This window comes from Arvicola amphibius, chromosome 10 (assembly GCF_903992535.2).
Source record: "Arvicola amphibius chromosome 10, mArvAmp1.2, whole genome shotgun sequence".
Classification (NCBI taxonomy): domain Eukaryota; kingdom Metazoa; phylum Chordata; class Mammalia; order Rodentia; family Cricetidae; genus Arvicola; species Arvicola amphibius.
The window spans coordinates 38,758,283-38,779,416 of NC_052056.1; the positions used below are offsets into that span (position 1 = coordinate 38,758,283).

At 35.5% G+C, this 21,134-nt stretch overlaps 1 protein-coding gene across 4 annotated transcripts in view; it reads right to left on the reverse strand.

The window, feature by feature from the left end:
- Positions 1-21,134, reverse strand: part of Stxbp5l (syntaxin binding protein 5L) — a 197,706-nt gene that overhangs the window by 60,244 nt on the left and 116,328 nt on the right. For all 4 annotated transcript variants that reach the window (XM_038345561.1, XM_038345559.1, XM_038345560.1 and 1 more), the window contains exons 12-17: positions 17,474-17,621; positions 15,628-15,695; positions 14,374-14,414; positions 11,583-11,800; positions 9,393-9,565; positions 6,450-6,575 (exon numbers count right to left, since the gene is read on the reverse strand). In XM_038345561.1, the coding sequence (XP_038201489.1) occupies positions 6,450-6,575; positions 9,393-9,565; positions 11,583-11,800; positions 14,374-14,414; positions 15,628-15,695; positions 17,474-17,621 (774 nt within the window). The remainder of the gene's footprint in view (positions 1-6,449; positions 6,576-9,392; positions 9,566-11,582; positions 11,801-14,373; positions 14,415-15,627; positions 15,696-17,473; positions 17,622-21,134) is intronic.

Here is a 21,134-nt window from a genome sequence, read left to right on the forward strand (position 1 = left end):
TATTATTATTATTTGTACAAGTTTACAACTAAGTTTTTCAGAGGAGACTTTAAATTGGGACTTTTGAAAACTGCAGAAATGGTTAAGCTTTGGGGGAGTGTTTCTTGGTGATGGACTGAATGTATTTTTCATTGTAAACTAGACATAAGCCTTTCTGATCCAGGGGTAGACTATCTTGTACCAGAAAGTTCCTGAATGGTTCACATAGTAAAGGCTTGATTTTAAGCTTGCACTTCTGGGTGCTAATGGAAACTTTAAGAGGTAGGCCCTCCTGGGGGAGGAGGGAGGCGTAGGTTGTTTGTATGTTCTTGAAGGAAAGAGTAGGATCAAGTCCTTGTTCTTCCTCTTTTTCACTTCCTGGTCACTAGCAAATTAGAATATTTGCTCTATGACATGCTCTCCACAAAGATGTGGCACTTTGGCATAGTCCCAAAACAGAGTATTGACTGAAACTTCCAAACTGTGAATTTTTTTTCCTTAAGTTGATTATCTTAGATATTTCCTTATAATAATGGAAAGATAACTAATGGATAGAGCTCAAAAGATGTTGTAGATAAAAACCCTGGTTTCTGACCCAGAGAACTGTTCTTTTTCTCTTTCTGTTATTTCTTCACAAATTCCTACAATCATGGCAGATTAATTTACTAGTTTGTAAGGTGAAAATCTCTAACCTTCACAATCTGTGATTTAACAATAGCCTGTGGAAAATTCTAAAGAAAAACAGAAGATTAGAAACTACAATCACCTAGAAGTTGGCAAGGCACATCTTTAAGAGTATTGTAATTGTTTTCAGAAAAGACCAATCGGGCAATATTCACCCCTAACAAAACAGTATCACCCCATTTGTGCCAAATACAATAAATTTCAAGGATACAAAGTTAATAGAAATAAGACATTAGTTATCCTATACATGAATAATAAATTTTGTTATTCTATACACCAATAATGAAAGCAATCCAGTTCATAATAGCTATTTTAAAATTCTAAGAAGAAACAATAAAGGAGGTTAATGGCTTCTACAATGAAAACCACAGAACTTTCATTAAAGGAATTGCAAAGGGGTGGTTGGGAATATGGCTCAGTAGATGTACTGCTTGCCCTGTATAAAGTCAATTATATTGGTAAGTTGGTAATATGTTGTTTAAGTTTGTTAAAAGCAGACTCCGGGAGTATAGAGGCCCTCCCTTGTCTCAGACTCAAATATGTTTTTGTCAAGCATTCTGTAAAGTCCCTATCCTGGATAAGGCTTCCTCCCTGGCTCTGTAAAGGGGAAAGAGAAGCAAATAGTCCAAGAACAAAAACATGTGCTCTTGAGAACAACAGAGGTTACTATTATTATCTCACAGTATAACAATGCTTGAAGCAGGAACAGGAAGCCAGAGGAAGACTCAACCTGTAACTCTTGGTACTGACTGCTTCAACTTCCCCAGCTGATTTGTGCTTTATGTTACTAGGTCCTTGATTTGATGATACTACTTTTGTTTGCTCTCCCAAATCAGGCTATTCTTGTAGCCTTTGCTGTATTCTGTAAACTGATTTGATGTTTTGCTATCCATCTGTTACTTCTATCTATTTGTATTTCATGTTTTTTCTTTTATTTCTATTTGCTACATACTTAATAAACTCACTTATTCAAAGCAAAGCACAGCTATCATGGATCATTCTCTGGACCAGAGAGAAGACTCTGCAAGCATGAGAACTGCAGTTCAGACCCTCAACACCCACGTAAAAGCTGAGTGGGTGTATAACCTAGGAGCTCTGGAGGTAGTGACTAGATCCCCAGGACAAATGGGCTAATCTTATTAGCTAAACTGGCTATCTCTGGGATCTGTGAAAGACTGCCTCAGCAAATACAGTAAAGAGTGATTGAAGAAGGCATGTTAACCCTTGGTCTCCATGTGCAGGTGGGCCCTCACGCATTTGGACACGTATACATACATACATGTGTTCTCCTTCCCTCCCTCCCTTCCTCCCTCCCTCCTTCCCTTCCTCCCTCCCTCCCTCCCTCACACACACACACACACACACACACACAGAGAGAGAGAGAGAGAGAGAGAGAGAGAGAGAGAGAGAGAGAGAGAGATACACAAAAGTAGGAAAGTAGAAAGACCTGTTAGATTCTTAGAATGGAAGAACTAACATTATTAAAATACCTGTATTAGCTGCAATAATATTTCAATATAAGAGAGGGCTCAGTAGCTAAGAGCACTGACTGCTCTCTCAGAGGATACAGGGTCAATTCCTAGCAACTTCTGCAATTCCAGTTTCAGGTATCTGATACCCTTATCTAGCCTCCACAAGCACAGAATGATGTACTGAATCTTACATCCTACAGAATCATAGTGGTCAAAATAAGCCTGACATAAAGTGACATGTCATCCAACAAAAGAGGGATCTCAGAAGTCAATGTACATGTATTCAGGGTGGAAAAACAACTTAAACAGTCAACAAAGAAACTGAAAATCTATAGTGAAGAAAAGACAGCCTGTTCAACAAATAGTACTGAGGAAACTTGATATCCACCTAGAATACTGAAATAACTACTGCATTTCAGCCTGTATTAAAACTACTTCAAAATAAATGAGAAACCCAAGTGTAAAACCTGAAACTCTGAAAATACTGGAATGCAAAGGAAACACATTGGTTCAGGCAATATTTTTTCTATTTAGAGCCTAAAAGAAATAGTAAACAAAAGCAAAAGTTGACAAATGGAAATAAATAAGATAGAAATGCTCACCAATTTGATTTGACTACAATACATTTTATATAGCTAATGAAATATTACTAATTCCATATATATGTGTGATTACTGTATTTTAATTAAAATGGAAAAACAAACGTTTTAAATATAGAAATAAAAAATGTGGGTGATACATTCTAAACCATCTTGAAATACACTTTAAGATGTTAACGTTAATGATAACTTAAAAAAAAAGAATAGTTTCTCTGTTTTTCGAGCCAAGTGTGAAAACTGCATTTAAAATTATAATCACAAAGTAAGCAGATCTATCACAACAAGATATTAGAAGAATGATCTAAAGGCAGTTTTGAGATAAATGGGCCGACACAATCATCACAGTCCTAGAGTGTGAATGTTTAGAACATGGTACTCATCACAACAGGGACATTAAAAGACTAAGGAATCTTGGTGTGTGGTATGTTTTTCCTACTCATATTCTTTAACAGTGGTTTGTATAATTTCACATATGACTTCAGTAGCCTCAGGTGCATTGTGGGACATAGTAACTGTCCCTGAGGAATACTCAGTACACAAAACTTGATGACATCCAATTCATGATGGCACACGAATTCAAAACGTGGGTTTGCTCTCTTCACCAACATTTCTAAGGAAGTCACCCTAGGGGCTTTGGGTCCTAGCCAGAAAACTGACAAAGAAGAGCAAGAAAGCACCTATGAGGGTAATGGTTCCTGGAGTGTAATCTCCCTGCTAGAGAGTATACTACTATCTACCTTACCACAGGAGAGTTTCAGGTATGAGATATGTCAGCCCATTAAAGTTGCAATACCAACTATTCTCCACCAGCAACAAGGTTACTCTAAACCTCCAGGCCCAACTATGCTTCATTGTGTTCAAAAGGTGGAATATGAAGTCGAGTTGTTAACCAGAGTTCAGATTTAATGTTTCCACATCATATTTTGTTTTTAGTTGGAATATAGTATGCTCCCCCACTTAATATTTATGACTTTTGGAATGGTGGGACAAATAATTGCCATTTTATTTTGGAAGCATTTAATTTCATAGGATCATGGCTAGAGAAGAGCTTGACTCATGAATCATAACTTTAGGTAGGTAAGTGAAACATTTAGGTAGTAGAGTCGACCTCTCAGTGAACCATACTTTGAGTCTTATACCTATCTATTCAGATAACATCTAGATGAAACTTCAGTCTGAAATCTTATAGACTAATGCTTAAATGCTAAGAATTTTGGTGCTGTTGTTGAATAAAGGTTATTTTATAAGTGATAAATATATGAATTTTGGGGAATTAGGAGCAAAAAGCTATGGTCTGAATTTCTGTAGCTCCCCCAAATCATGTATCCTACGTGCTAAAATTGACTTACAATAGAAATACTTCCAATTTTGAATTAGTAAATTTATTAGGTTCATAGCAAGCAGAAGTTAAAGAACAAACAGGCATAAGACAGATTATGGAACCACCATGAATTCAGTTCACAACATCGAGAAGAAAACATCCAGGAGTACCCCGCTTGAGAGAACAAAGATAATATAAAGTTTAGGGCTTCTCTGACAGACATCAACTCAGGAAGCTGAGGCAGTCAGCTGGAGTTCCAGATTGTACTTCCTCTTTCTGGATGAGCTCCTGGCTTCTCACTCCCACTGAAGACATTTAGAGTGATAATTAGCAGAAGCCTCTGTTGAAAATGGTTTTTCTTCCTAGCTGTTCTCAAGGACACAGTGTTTCCAGAGCCCTTTGCTGGTTGCTTTTTTCCAATGTCACAAGGCTATTGAGCCAGCCTATCCCTTGTCTAGGGGCATTTTGGAGAAAAAAATGCTTAGGCTTGAAATTAGAGAGCACATCAACCATTTTTCTCAGAGCTAGCTTCTCAATAAGCTTAAATGGCACATGGCAATTAATAATTATAATGAATGTTATCAAGGATGTTCAACGTAAAACCCAAAGGTATTGAGATGTGAAGTCTTTAGGTCTTGAGGACATCCATCTCACAGATGAGATCAGGTCCCTTATGAGGAAAGAAAGCTTGTTTGCTGTATCTTCTACATGAGAATGCAGTTAGATGCCATTTCTAAAAGAGTGAGTGCTTGTCAGACACTGAATCTGCTTAGGCCCTGATCTTAGATTTCCCAGTCTCTAGAACTGAGGAATATACTTTGGTTATATATAAATTACCCAGTCTAAGGTGTTTTATTACAGCAGCCCAAGTAAACTTTTATATTTTTAAAACTCAGAGGTGAAATGTCTATCATTGTCACATAAAGTATAGTGCTTGTTGCAACATATTAGAGTAAGAAAAAAATTGTCTTCATTTCTTAGCTAGAAGCTTTTTTAAAACTCACCATGGGTATTGAACATCATCGTGTGTGTATTTGCGTGTGTGTGTGTGTTTTGTTGTTTGAGAACTCTGTACATGTATACAATGTGTTTGGATCAAGTCTATCCCTCATACTCTTTACTCTAATTCTTCTCCCATTTATCTTACCATTTCTTCCCAACTTTAAGTGGCCATGCTGTTTTAACCTCTGAGTCTACTCAGTACTTCCAGTATGTGACTGGGGCAACTCTATCTGCTGGGGCATGGGCAGCTTCTCATATGTTTTTTGTTTTTGCATCCCTGATATAATCATATGATTTTTCTACTTTATTCTGTTAATTTGATAAATTGCACTGATTCATTTAAAACGATAAAACTATCTATATTCCCACTATAATTGAACTTTGGTTATAAAAAATTTATAAGTTTTCTTGATAGATTTATTTATATTTTAGTAGAATTTTTAATTCATATTGCTTTTAAGTCATAGACATAATTTTCCATTCTTATAAAAACATTTTCAAGTCCTCAAATTTACGTTACCTCACAAAATAAGACAAGTATGACTTTATCTTTCATAAATCTCAGAAAGATTCTATATAATAAGTATATTTATTTTTTAATATTTTGTGGAATTCACTTTGATGATAATTTGAGGTGGGAATTTTTTTTTTTTTGCAACCGAAGTTCTATAAGGCAATCACCCTAGCTGTCATTCTCATATGCTCTTCAGGGAAATTCCTATACACAGAAAATGTTTTCTCTAATGATTTACTCTAATTCTCTTCAGTTCCTGAACTGAGTGGCATGTCTCCACAACCTTTTAAGTTCTTGCCTTTGAAGGTCAATCTTCTGAAAAGGGTATCTTGAAACTGCTTGAATTCACCCATCTTCAAGGTAACTGGAGCAGAAAATAATACCTGCCCTTTCCACATCAAGTAATGCGGATGGATTATACCATTCAAGTACCTTACAACTGAGATCAGAAATACCCAAGAAGAATGAAAGAGTCAGTTCTCATGAGAAGCCTAAACTTGCTCTATTTGCAAGTGTCCCTGAAGCCAAGCTCTGCAGGCTGATCTACTATCAATTAAACAAAGTAGAAGTGATCTCTACAAGACTGGTCAAAAGAAGGTGCCCAAAAGTGAAAAGTAAGGAAAAAGAGGCAGAAAATCCAAATCAATCCAAAAAGAGAAATCTGAAATAGGAATATTGCCACTAATATGAAATCAAGGAAAAGAAAACAAATAAAATAATCATAGCATAAGTTTAATTATTAATATATCATACTATGGTCAATCTAATAAAAACTGAACTAAGGAATTTCTCTCTTAAGTCTTAATATTTTAAAAGAAACATTTGTAAACTGTTTAAAATTCTGTCATACTGACCAGAAAGAAAGTTTAACCACTTACATTCCGTATGCTGAGCTTACAGCAAGGCTGGTAATCTGCTGAGGAGGCTCACCATCGACCCACACCAACTGAATAACAAGATCTGCTTGATAACCTGGCGGCATCCGCACTGGCCGTGTTTTAACACTAGAAAAAAGAGAAAACATAATTTTAGCACATAAAGCTTTAGCATGCTCATGTGCTTTAAGAATTTACATAGTATCATGCTTCCAAAATATATAACACTGGGGCAAGAATGCAGATGAGAGTTATTAAGTGCTTCTCAAGTCAACCCTATTACACGTTCATATTGTTAATGCTAACTTCATCTTCACACCAGACCTTTATTTCACTGCTTTACCTCCATCATCCCTATCTCAAATTCTTCTACATTTTATAAATGTCTAGGTAGTTAGAAGATTTGTATTCTCGTAATAGGTCTCCTTAGGAAACAATTAGGTTTACAGTGACATTTAAAATGTTCTGCTATTTTATTGGTTTTCACTTTCTTTGAATTCACTTAAATGAAGTAAAGTGGTATGAAGGAAAACTAAAGGCAGAAATGGGCTGGCAAGGTAGTTCAGCAAGTAGAGGTGCTTGCCATCAAAACTGAAAGACCTGAGCGTCATCACCATGACCCACCAAGGTAGAAGGAAAGAATAGATTCCTACAGGTTGTCCTTTGACATTCACAAGTATGAAACAGGGTGTGTGTTGGGGGAGTGAGTTTGTACATGCACACTGGTGTGAGAGCTCCTTCTGTGAATGTGTTGCTTTTACTTGTTAATGAGAAAGAACTGGCTAGGGCTATAGCCTGGGAGGAGGAAGGCAGAGTCAGAGAGAAGTGATAGAGCCACCACCAGAGTCAGGCATGCTGAAACTTTGCCAGTAATCCACTGGTCATGTGGCTATATACAGATTAATAGAAATGGGTTAAATTAATATGTTAGTCAATAAGAAGTTAAAGCTAATGGGCCAAGCAATGTTTTAATTAATGTAGTTTCTGTGTGGTTATTTTGGTTCCAGGTGGCCAGGAACCAACAAGTGGGCCTCCTCCCAACAGCACACAAATAAACAAATGCAAACAAATATATTTATAAACTTATGAGCTTTTTGCTGTGTGGCACATTTACACGTTAGAGTATAATTCAGCGGTAAAAAATAATGTCATTTTGAATTTTGCATGTAAATGGATGGAATTAGAAAACACTATACTGACTGAGGTAACTCATATCCAAAAAAACCGAATATGGTATGTACTCACTCATAAGTGGATACCAGCTATAAACAAAGGACATTGAGCCTATAGTTCATGATCCTAGAGAAGCTAAGTAATAAAGTGAACCTATTATATTGTATATTATATTATATAACTTATTATGTATTATATTATATTATATATGATCCCAGAGAAGATAAATAATAAGGTGAACCTAAGTAATAAGGTGAAAAACATATATAGACCCACATGGAAATTGGAAACAGATAAGATCGCCTGACAAAATTTGGGAGCATGGGGGCAGGTGGTAGAAGGAAAAGGAGAAAGGGAGGGTTGAGGAAAACTTGAGGGAATGGGATAGTCGAGATAGAGTAAGAACAGATATGAGAGCAAGGAAAGAGATATCTTGATTGAGGGAGCCATTATAGGGTTAGCAAGAAATCTGCTCTAGAAAAATTCCCAGGAATCCACAAGGATGACCCCAGCTAAGACCCTAAGCAAGAGAGGAGAGGGTGCCTGAACTGACCTTGCCCTGTAGTCAGACTGATGATTATCTTATATATCACCATAGAACATTTGTTCAACAACTGATGGAAACAGAGGCAGAGAACCATATGGGAGCACCTGATTGAGCTCCCAAGATCCAGTTGAAGAGTGGAACGAGGGAGAGTATGAGCAAGGAATTCAAGACCATGAAGGGTTCACCCACTGAGGCAATTTAGTCCCTCTGAATGTGGTTGACAGTTGGGGCAGACTGAGGGGCCACTTGCAGTGGCAGTGGGATTTGTCTCTACTGAATGTACTGGCTTTTTGGGATCCTATTCTCTTAGGATGTATATCTTCCTCACTTAGATGTAGTAGAGAGGGCCTTGTACTTGCCACAGGGCAGGGTGACTTATCCTCTCTTAGGATTGGAGGGGAGTGTTCAATGGGTGTGTGGAGGGAGTGGGAGGAGGGGAGGGAGTGGAAATTTGGATTGGTATTTTTATAAGTAATAAAATAATAATAATAATAATAATAATAATAAAGACCTTTTGGTAACTAAAATTTAATGATTTTTTTGCCTGTAGAATTTTCATCCAATTAATTCATGCTTATATTTCCATTTTGAAAATCTTTTAAAAAGTAGGAAAAAGTTAAAGATTACTGCTAATTGTATAGTTTTTGTTGTTGAAATCTTATCTCTAAATTTTCCATACAGATTTGCATAAGAAATAAGAAAACAAGCTTTCTAGAGTTCTTAAGTAATCGATACATATATTGTCATATGGAGTTTAGAAAAAAATCCTTGCTTAGGCTGAATTCTCCCAGCATTTAATACTAGAAACATTTATTTGACAACATAAAAATAATAATTTATAAATGAAAAGCAAAACGTAAAATAATTTTTGCTATGAACTTTACAAAATAATCTTTTTAATTTTATTTTAAAGCTTAACTTAGATGTACTGAGTAAAACATTTAACAACAATTAGTAATTAGAAAAACAGGTCAGGGTTTTGCCTTGTTAAATTTCCCATTTTATCAGAGTCATGTTTTCTTTAGAATCCTTCTGGGGAAACTATAAATAGTCAAATGAATTATAAAAACACTGCGTGCCCTTTTTGTTAGAGTTATTCAAAGAAAAAATGATGCTCTCATAACTAATTTAACAACGAGAGACACTAATAACTTTATCTGTTACAGTGTGCAAGAATTCTACGATTAACATAGGAACATGCTTCGGCACTTGGTAGTAGTTCTTACCTGAGGCACGGAATGCTGTCCTTCGTCACCCCTTCACTAGACACAGTATTGGTGCTTCCGGAAAGACTCCTTGAAGAGGGGAGTTGAGAGGAGAGATCTGGAAATGGAGGACTTGTTTCTGGCTCGGGGGTGATAATGTCTTCAACATCACACTGAAGTCGTACCTCTAGTGACTAAAAAAAGTCAGATTTTAATTTAGTCTAAGTTATAATAATAATAGTAACTACATTAATATATTTGAGAGTTTTTAAAACTATTCTTAAATGTTAGACCAGTAAATTCAATAACTTACACTTTTAGAATTATTTTAAGCCGAATTTAGTAGTAAATTATATAAACTATTCAATGACAATGACCAAAAAAACCCCCATAATTTTAATTCCTCAAATTGATAAGCAAGCCTACTAGTGAAAACAAATTCTTATATAATAAATATTCCTGTGATTTCTCAAACTTGTTTTGTCAACCTGAAATAAACTAAACTCATTTTGGAAGAAGGAACCTCTACTGAGAAAATGTCTCCCAACAGATTGGCATGTAGGCAAGAACCTGGGGTATTTTCTTAGTGATTGACCTGGGAGGGCTCAGCCCACTGTGGGTGGTGCCAACTCTGGGAAGGTGGTCCTGAGTTATATAAGAAAGCAGGATGCTTCAGTCTTGGGGAGCAAGGCAGTAAGCAGTGTGCCTTCACTATGTCTATATCAGTTCTAGCCTCCAGGTTCACACCCTGCTTGAGTGAGTTTTTGCCATGACTTCTCTGGTGACCGACAATATCTAGAAGTGTAAGTGAAATAAATTGTTTCCTCCCCAAGTTGCTTTTGATCATGGTGTTTCATCAAAGTAATTGAAACACTAACTAAAACATTTTCTTATCATAAGTTATAATATGGTAGATGATTAAAATAAAAGGAGAAATTGAGTTATCCCAATGAAAGAAATTTACAGATATGTGTATATATTTATAAAAGGTATTTAATTTATATTGTAGCATGCACATTTTGAGATCTAAAAGTAGATTAAGATAATATTCATATGGCATGAACACAGCAATATTTCCAAACTTATTATAATAGTAATCTCTAAACTACCAGGACCTTTTTGGCAGTGACAGTTTGAGTATCTATTATTGAGTACTTACTAATACACAGTGCTGATTGCTACAACACCACTATAAAAATCTGATGAAATTAGCTTGAGTATTTCCATTTCGCTTTTATGTTTCATTTGCCATTTTTACACAAGAAATTATATATGTATGAGAATATATTGTACCAAGATTCTATTACTGCCTATTAATTGCTCAGAATGATACATACACACAGATTATCAATGGTAAAATTACAGTTGTGATCCCAAACCCTAGTCTTTCAGTATACAGTAAAAGAAGCATTAATTTTAGTTGATGTAAAAACACAAAAAGTCCTATATGAAATAATCTTTATATTCTGGTTAAAAAGGTAAATTATATAGAAAAATTATAGAAATATTAACTTAGATGTAATTAATTCATAGTAACATCATCATTTTGCATAATCAGAATTTTGTGTAGTGAATTTAGAAATTAAAAATTTGGTAATAATTATTTTTAACCATATAAAATTTTAGTATATAAAAAACTAGAGTAACCTTATTATAGTTGAGAAATAATCATTTATGACAGCTAGTTACCAAGAAAACATAAAGCATTTACATTTTTAAAAGAACAAAGTCTACACTAAATTGACACATATACAGAAAGCAAAACTCTACACTATCTAATTATATGCATATATGCATATACATGTTTAAGTATATCCTATATAATACTTTAAATGTGTTATACACTATAATAAGTAATTTTTCTTTATAAGTAAGAATAATACTGATATTATAATATTGACAATTAATATTTAGGAATTGCCTCTATTCAGTCAGGTAGATACAAAATTGAAGAGAACATGATGTTCAATTTGTAGTGAGATTAATTTTAGAATAACAAGTTCATTTTGACACTGAAGTTTTATTAGAAAGCTGTTAATTTGAAATAAACTAGTTTCTAATATATTAAGTAATGGTAATTTAAAATATTATAGAATATATAGATTTTATGCTGTTTTGATTACTTAAAAACTATACCAAGCAATAGTTCAAATACATAATTGCCTTCTTTTAGTGACTATAAATAGGAAAGTTAAACTCAAAGTAACTTACCACAATTTCTGTTGTAATTTCATGTCTGCTGAATTTATAAATTATGACATACGCAGAGACTCCTGATACACAAAATATTCTGCTCTCTGGACACCAGTAAACCATCTGCACAGCAAATGGATCTTCCTCTACAATTTCACACGCTTGTTTGCCATCTCCTACCTTCTGCTTTTCAAATACTTTTGAAGTTTTTAACTTGTACAACATCTGCAGAGTCACTATAAAATATTAAAATGCAGTTATTTCCTAATTTGATTTTAATTCTTAGACATTGTTCAAGTTTTGTCAGTACATTTGTTGAACCTACAAAAGTAAAACCCAAGTAGGGCAAATCCTGTGTACATAGCAAACCCTCATGGTCAGGCCCTCTTTGTCAGTACTATCAACAGGGAAATTATAAAGAGAAAGAGAAAAAGTGTGTATGAGCATTGGAATTATAAAAGCTCACAATGGAAATCAGAACACAAACCTCTCCCAAGTAGCACGTTGCCATGTTTTTTTCACAACAACATCTGCAATTGCCTGATAAGAGGTTGATATAATAGTCTAGATTTTTTTAGACAGAATTCTTTACTTGTTTTAGGAAAGATTTCATCTGGTGTTTCTAGTTTAGAAAGGGTCAGGTATACACTGGGTTCGTGGATGGTTTTCAATAGTATTTACTCAGGGGAAGTTATTTCCACTTCAGGGCACAATAAAAACAGAATTCCCCATATAAAACAAAAGATTCTTGCTCTGGGAATGGTTGTCCAAGAGCCAGAAGCTCCTGCGAGAGGGCACAGCTTGGCTTTAACGAGAAGCAGTATTCAGTCCAGTCCAAAGCAATTCTATAAAACAATTAGCCTGCACTTTAAACATTGTCAGCGACAGGAAATATTTGGGCTCACGCTACATCTTAAAGATCTTGAAATATGACCAGATTAAAAACCATGATCCTTTCTAGTTGTTGCTGTTGTAAAGGACATCGTTGAGATAGCTGGTAAACACTGAAACAGAAATTGTAGGTTAGACAACATCTTCGTGTCATACTAGTCTGGTGTGGGAAGTCCTGTATATGTGTTGCTTTTATTGGTCCATGAATAAAGAAACTGCTTTGGCCTGTGATAAGGCAGAATAGAGCTAGGTTGGGAAAACTAAATTGATGCTGGGAGGAAGAAGGCAGAGTCAAGGAGATGCCATGGAGCCGCCAGAGGGGAAAGACCTGAGCTGCTAGCTGGAACCTTGCCAGTTAGGCCATAAGCCTCCTGGTAAAATATAAACTAATAGAAATGGGTTAATTTAAGATATAAGAGTAATCCAGAAATATTCATAAGCTGATTGGCCAAGCAGTGATTTAAATAATATAGTTATTTGGGGTCTGAGCTGCTGGGGGCGAACAAGAGGCCTCCTGCTACATTAGTCAGTTTTCTTGTATTTCCTATTTTCATGATTCTTGCCTAGTGGCTATACATTCTCAGAAACTAAAAGTATTGCTAGGTTGTTCTTCTCTTCCTATTCTAAATGTCTAAGCAAGTGGTTCTCAACCTGTGAGTCAGTGACTCAAGGGGTTGATTGATGATTTTGCACGGGTTGCATATCAGATATCTTGCATATCAGATATTTATATTACAATTCATAACAGTAGGAAATTACAGTTATGAAGTAGCAATGAAATAATTTTATGGTTGGAAGTCACCACAACTTGAGAAACTATACTAAAGAGTCGTGGCACCAGGAAGGCTGAGAACCACTGGAGGTGGGTTTTTGTTTGTTTGTTTGTTTTTTGTTTTTTGTTTTTTGGTTTTTTTTGGTTTTTCGAGACAGGGTTTCTCTGTAGCTTTTTTTAGAGCCTGTCCTGGAACTAGCTCTTGTAGACCAGGCTGGCCTCGAACTCACAGAGATCCGCCTGCCTCTGCCTCCCAAGTGCTGGGATAAAAGGCATGTGCCACCACCGCCCGGCCGAACCACTGGAGTTTTAACCACCTAACAAAGTTCAGATTAGCTGTTAATTCCTTAAAATATCTTTCTGCCTGGGCTGGTGGTGAGTAATTGTAATCCTAAAAAGTGATTGGCTGAGGCTTGAGGGTCGTAGAGGCCAGAATAGGCTACCTAAAAATATTCTGTCTGAAAAATAAATAACACATACAAATATAGTCTCCCTTGAAATTCACTAGTTCAAATAAACCTCTACAATTTCTTATTTAAGTATCAGTTGATTACGCTACATTTAGATTTTTCTTAGTTTGACATGTATTTACACATGTGCATTTCTTTTACTTTTCTTACAACCATGGTTTGTGAATGACATATATGGGTAAAATGAAGACTTAGGTAAGTTACCACATTGACCACATGTTATTCCTTAAATTACCCAAATGTCAAAAATTAAAAGATTTTATGTTATCAAATAATTTGATTCTCATGGAACATTATATAATTGAATATGGAAGCTGAGAACGGAGGACTAAAAGCACTTGTCGTATAACATGCATGTAGGACACAGAGGGAATTCCTTAACAATTAATCCAGTAAAGCTTGGCTATTTTTCTGATGTAACATTTGTTTTTTTTACATAGGATTGTTGAAAGAGTGGCCATAGTCTTGTTTATTTAATATTAATGAATACAGTTAGGTAGATATACTTTAAGCTGATCTAAAATACAGGAAATGAATTTTGTATCAAAACAATATAATTATAATTATGCTAATATATTTCTGAAATGGCAATTTTTCAAATTAAAAAAGTGGTAGATGGACATGAATAAATATTAACAAAATGTTTTCTGTTTAGTGGAGATAAACTTAAACTTACTTGCAGAGGCATCCCAAAATTTTATTGATCCATCAGCATGACTAGATAAAAATAACTTAATATTAATTAAAGTAAATTAAATAAAAGTCATTCTAAATACATACAACACTAAGTTATTATTGCTATCATTATTATTAAAATATTATTGTAATGAATATTGATATATGACAAACCATTTCTAAGCTTTAAAATGATTTTTTAAAAAGATACATTGGGAAAAGACAAGATTTCCTGAGTAAATTGGGAGTATGGGGATCATAGAAGAGGGTAGAAGGGAAGAGGAAAGGAAGGGAGGGGAGTGGAAAAAATGTATAGCTCATTAAAAGCAATTAACAAAAAATATACACTGTACTCTGAAGACAAGAGAAAGAAAAATCTTTGATTTTTTTCTGGAAGATTATACATATCATAGTGAATAGTAAAATAGCTTATGAAATGAACAATATTTTAAAATAAAATGGTTAACATTTAATAAAAAATAACTTGAATATTTATCAAAAATATAAAAGCAAATACCTAAACTGATTAAAACTGTCATGATTAATAATTTATACCAATTATATACAAACTTATTTACAAAACAAAGAGTCCACAGTACTTCCCAACATATTTGGGAACGTCAGAATTATCTGAAACCAAACCCAGAAAAAAATATTGTAGAAAAAAGATTCAACAATATCTTACTAGATTTTATCAAGAAAATATGAATGAGTGAGAGATACAGAAAGTGTAATTCCTTATAACCAAAAAAGTCTTAGGAATGTAAAACCAAGCAAACATTTTGATAAAAATCAGTTGGCAAATTCTAATTATCCAGAATGAAAACCTAATTATCCAAAATAAGAAAATCATTTGGTTATTCCAAATGATACAGAAAGACGGTAGACAAAACACAATACCCGCTCAGGAACAGACACGACTGGTGAGGGAGAGACTTCCCTGAAGTCAGTACTCTATGATTTCCAAACAAAGCATTCTCTGTGCATCTCATCATTTTCCTATGACTTCCTTCTGTTAGGATAATCTAAGCGTAATTCTTTTGTTATAATTCTTTTTCCAGCAAAGTGATTGTTCCTCTCATTAAAGTTAAGAACTATGGATTAAAGCTATTTCTCAGATTCTTCTTACTTTTACTTAAATGATTCATCTGCATAGAATTTCATAGAATTGTCAAGGCTAAACAAATATTTTTATTGTTTTAAAATTTATAACATAATTTGTTATAATTTAAAACTTAGAAAACTTCTGACTTACCCAGTAATAATGATTTCTGGGTAAGTTTGTGCTCCAAGATTCCAAGCTCCTCCACTGACTGGCCATTCCTAAGTAGATCATCAAGGAAAACATAGGAGTTCAATTTTTCCAGTTTAAATGCTTAAGGTTTTAGAATTAAATGTTATAAAATAATAAAAATATTTAATATCACATCATTACAAAACAGCCAAAGAACAAGTGCATAGTTGTCTTCAATTTGACAAAAAAAAAATGAACTTACAGAGTCTAGAAATTGGAATAAAACCCAAGACATCCACATCAAGGTATATCATGGCCAAACTTCGCAATGGTAAACACCAAGGAAAAGTGTTGAGAGACACAAAAGGGCACAGGCCTCCCGTACATGAAACTAAACTAATAATGAATGACAGTATTTCAGAAAACCTTAAAGGCAGCTAGGATTGCCAACCAGAGCCAGGCACACAGCCACCACAATGGTAAGCAACATGTCTGAATACTTGGCTGATGCCATGTGCCAGCCCTGCCAGGCCCAGTTTGTCCTTATAGAGCAAGTCATCAACAGCAATGGGGTACTCTACCATGAGCAATGCTTTGTGTGTGCACCATGCCTCTGGCTCTTGTATGAGTTTGAGGGCCAGCAGTACTGCAAGCATGACTTCCAAATGCTGTTTGCTCCATGCTGCAGATTCTGTGGTAAGTTTCTCACTGGGCACATGATCAAGGCCATGAGGTTGGTGGACTGGCATCCAGCTTGTTTCCATTGTGGACTGTTTTGTGGAGCTAGATGTCCTGAGCTTTGTGAGGATTGCTAGGATACCTCTGCCGGCCCTGCCACAATTCATCTGCCAGTGGTATTTCCTGGCCATTGGTGAGCAGCTCCTCACATACAAGAATGGCACCTATCACCTAGACCACTCCAGTTGCTTCCACTGGGGAAGGAGCTGACCTCCAAACCCAAGAGCTGAAGCACGACACCACTCTACTGCCTGCCTTGTCATGATATTAAACAAACAGATCTGTAAATGCAGAATAACAACTCCTTTAAAAGTAGATTTTAACAAATATTACCACTTATACAAACCAGTAAGAGAAGTATTTTTTTTTTTTTTTTTTTTTTTTTTTGGTTTTTCGAGACAGGGTTTCTCTATGGCTTTGGAGCCTGTCCTGGAACTAGCTCTTGTAGACCAGGCTGGTCTCGAACTCACAGAGATCCGCCTGCCTCTGCCTCCCGAGTGCTGGGATTAAAGAGAAGTATTTTTATTTGGATAAATACAATGTTGCACCTTATGCCATGTAGTATCTGTTGCCAGCAAGCCATTGTGGTACCATTTAACCCAGAAGAGTATGTAAATAGTGCTTCTTTGAATTGTACATTTTAGTTATCCTGGGCCAATAACATAAACCATATTAGAAAGTTTGTGATAATTATAAATACTTGTATTTAAAATACTTTAAAGAAAAATTTCATTATGTTAGCAACAAGTATTTTAATAATTATATCTTTCAAATGATAAATTAGGAAGAACTGATTCTCAAATTTCTTAAAATATGATCCATGTAAAAGAAACAAAGGGTGCTTATTATGACTCTGATACTTTATATATGTAGTACAAAATAAGCATGACTGATAAGCTTATCTTAGTATGCAATCACACACGTAGTGGACGGGAAATTTATAACTGCATAGGCTCAGAGCTAGGCCACAGTCGTGAAGCTGAATTTCACTCGTCACATCCCTGACAGTGTCCTCTCACAGCCTCGGGAGTCTCATTCGAGTCACCTTGTGTGCACAATCAGACAAGGCGACAACGAAAACAAACTGTCAGATAAAGTGACCATACATCCAAATACAGAAAAACTTTACCTTATTACTGTATCCTTGCTTTTTATGCTTGACTCCTATAGAATAGAGTACTAGAATCAAATCTGGAGGGCAATCGGCAAAATATGCTGTGCATGTGACTGGTGACTCATGAATGTCCATTGGGTATGGATTTTCAAAGATTGGAAAACTAATAGATAAAGACAATATATTAGAGTCACTCTGCAAAGATAAAACATGAAGTAATTTTCATAATCAAGCCCTAAAATGTTTATAAACATTATAAACTTCATTCTTTTTTTTTAACTTCATTCTTTTTAGCACCATAAAAATTATTTTATTTGAATACTTTAAAAATATAATTATCTATAAAATGAGATGTTAATAATGATAGAAATTAATTTCCTTTCCAGGCTTCCAACATGCCATAATGACACACTCTGTTAATATAAATAAAATAATTGTATTAACCTAAAATATATACAATAAGCCTAATGTCTTAAATTTATACCATCATACTATTTAAAGGTATAATATAATTAATATACTACAATTAAAATACTATTTAAAGGTTCTTTAAATAGTAAAACATTTGTAAATTTTTATTTCTTTCAAAGAAATACATAAAAATTTTAAAATATTTTTGTAGAAGCTAAAAGATACATATGGGTTATGGAGACTGAACTCAGGTTGTTAGGCTTGGTGGCAGGTGCCTTTATCCAATAAGCCATGCTATCAGTGCAAGAGTTCTTTCTGCCAATCTGAAGTGCTGCAAAGAGCACGGTGTTTCACAACAACAAATGGTGAGGAGAAACTCATTTAATTAATGACACATGGGTAAACTTAGCAACTCATTCAAAGTACAAATTGTTAATTGTATCATTATTTTTCCTTTTTTATAGAAAATAGATTTTTTTTCATATAATATATCCTGATCGGTAAAGGCTGAGTAGTTAGGGGGAAAGTAAGAATGAATCACTTTAAAGACCAGACCTACACTTGAATTTGACCACAGCAGAAAGGAACAATAACAAGCTCCTAAAATAGTAAACAACACAGTGAAGGAATTTGGGAAACATTATTTTAGACTATAGGTAAAGAGCAAGCACAAAATATGGAAGAAAAACACAACTTAGGCATTGAATTTTTTATTCTGAACCTAGAGTCTTTCGCATGTTAAGCGCTCGACCACTAAACTTCATCCCCACCACAAGTACTTAGACGAAAACGTATGAAGTGAAAATAAAAGCAGAGGCAGAATGGAAAGATCAAGTGGGGCGAGGGAAGAGGACATTGTGGGAGGATATAAGGGGAGAGAGACTGTAAAATAAGGAACCTTTTATGGGATAGTATGAAACCTAATACCGCAGAAACTTCCTGAAGTATATACATATATGAAGGTTACCTAAATGAAATCACTGAGTTATGGGGAGATAGAGTCCCAATTGGCTAACTTTTGTCACCAAATAAAACTTTCAGTACTGGGATTGGGTTATCGTAGGCCAACGGGGTCCCACAGAAATTCCCCCAAACAACCCAGACTGTTGCAAGACTATAGGTTGCTCTCCACAAACTGACAGCAAGACCCCACTGCTGAAGATAACACCTGCACAACTCATTGAATATAGATATGTCAAACTGGTACCTACATAAACCTTTACTCTACATTTCAGCATCTTTGGTACAGGAAGGTACTCTGCATTCTAACAAAAGAAAAATGTAAACATCAAGCCAGCTACAAACCCTTTATCTATGAAGGTGTACTATTTCAAGGCAATGGTGGCACAAAGCTTGTAGGAGTAACCAACCAAAACTGATTTGATTTAAGTTCTCCACAAAGGTGGAATCATGCCCAATAATACTGCTCTAAAAAATTTTTTAAATGTAATATAAAATGACTTCTAATGATAGTCCATGGTAGTAGTGCCATTCTTTTATAAGTACAACGATGTCTGGTAAGTTGGTATTGTAGCATACAAGGTCTACAGCTAACTTTAGATTGTTACTAACTTTACTCCCCCAGCTTTCTACATGACAATTTCCAGAACTATTACCATGGGAGTAAGCAAATGGTACCTGCTTGGACCTGAAACCCACTCCACAGGAGAGAGTTCATGATTAGTACTGTGTACCTGGTCAAAGGTCCAAAAGCTGGGGGAGTCATGGGCTTCGAGTATGACCTTATTTCTGTTGTTTTAGTAAATGGACATGTTGTCAAACTGTCTTTGAAATATTTGTTTCTACCATAGACTACGGTTGTCCTTGGCCTTGGTTAAAGAAGCTTCTCTTTGCACTGAATGGTGATTAATTCAGACACTCAAGGCTGGGCAAGGTGCTAAGAATAAGTTGTGTGCTCAACTTTAAACCTGCTCCAAGACTCACAGAACATAGCAGACAAGTGAGTGGAAATAAAGAAAGGGACAGACGAAAAAGGGGTGTGTAACACTGCCTTATGAGCATGACATAAGCACTCACAAACTCACAACATCTGGGTTGCCTAATTAGGAGCTGTAAGAGACTAAACCAGTACACATTCAGCCATAGAAATGAAGGTATTCATGTCTTACCCAGGTGAGCTAATGATAGTCGAAGACTGATGAAGAAGAAAAAACGCCTGCCTTCAGTGATGTAGTGACTGATGAGTTACTCAAGCTCCCATAGGCAGTCACAACCCAGTGTGTAGGATGTGTTGCTTTCATTTGGTTGAATAAAGAGACATCCTTGGCCTTTTGATAGGGCAGAAACTTAGGTAGGCGGGAAAGACAGAACTGTATTCTGGGAGGAAGAAAGCAGCAGATCGAACCAAGCCACCATGAAGCCAGCCGCAAGGTCAGACATGCTGAATCTTTCCCGGTAAGCCACAACCTCGTAGTGCCATACAGATTATTAGAAATGGGTTGAATCAAGATGTGAGAGTTAGCCAAGAAGAGGCTAGAGTTTATGGGCCAAGCAGTAATTTAATTAATACAGTTTCTGTGTAATTATTTCGGGGTTAAGCTAGCCGGGCGGCCAAGACCCGTGTGGCCAGGACCAAAAGCAGGCCCTCTCTCCTCACAACATCAGTACATGTGAGAGACCCTGGTTAAACTCAGTGGATCACAAAGCAAAACAAAAAGACATGAAAGTGGGATCTAGACCTAATGGGAGGAATGGAGGAAAGATAGGTGGGAGTAAGAATATGATAAGGCAGGGTGAAGAATGAGTATAAACAGATTATATTATGCAAAACAAAATCAAAGATTAATTAATGAAAAGAAAGAAAAAGTTACTCCTAGTGATGGAGGACAGTCTCATGACAACACGTTTACTTTTCTGCAATTTTTAAAATTGAAGTATAATTACATCACTTCCCCCATTCCCTTTCCTCTCTCCAAAATCCCCTTTGCCCTTCTCACTTCTTCTCAGATTCTTGTCCTTTTCCTCTGCTTATAACTATTGTCATTTTATATATGTATGTACAAATATATAAAACAACCTGCTGAGTCCATCTAGTGCTACTTATATGTATATAACTCCAGAGTTCACCACTTGGAATTGGGTAACCTGGGGAAGACTAATCCCTCACCCTTAAAAGTCCTTAGTTGCCTGTAGTTCTTAGATCAATACATTTATATATAGCCATTTACACACACACACACACACACACACACACACACACACATATGCATAGCTATACTTCCAAAACCTCTGAGATATATTCAAG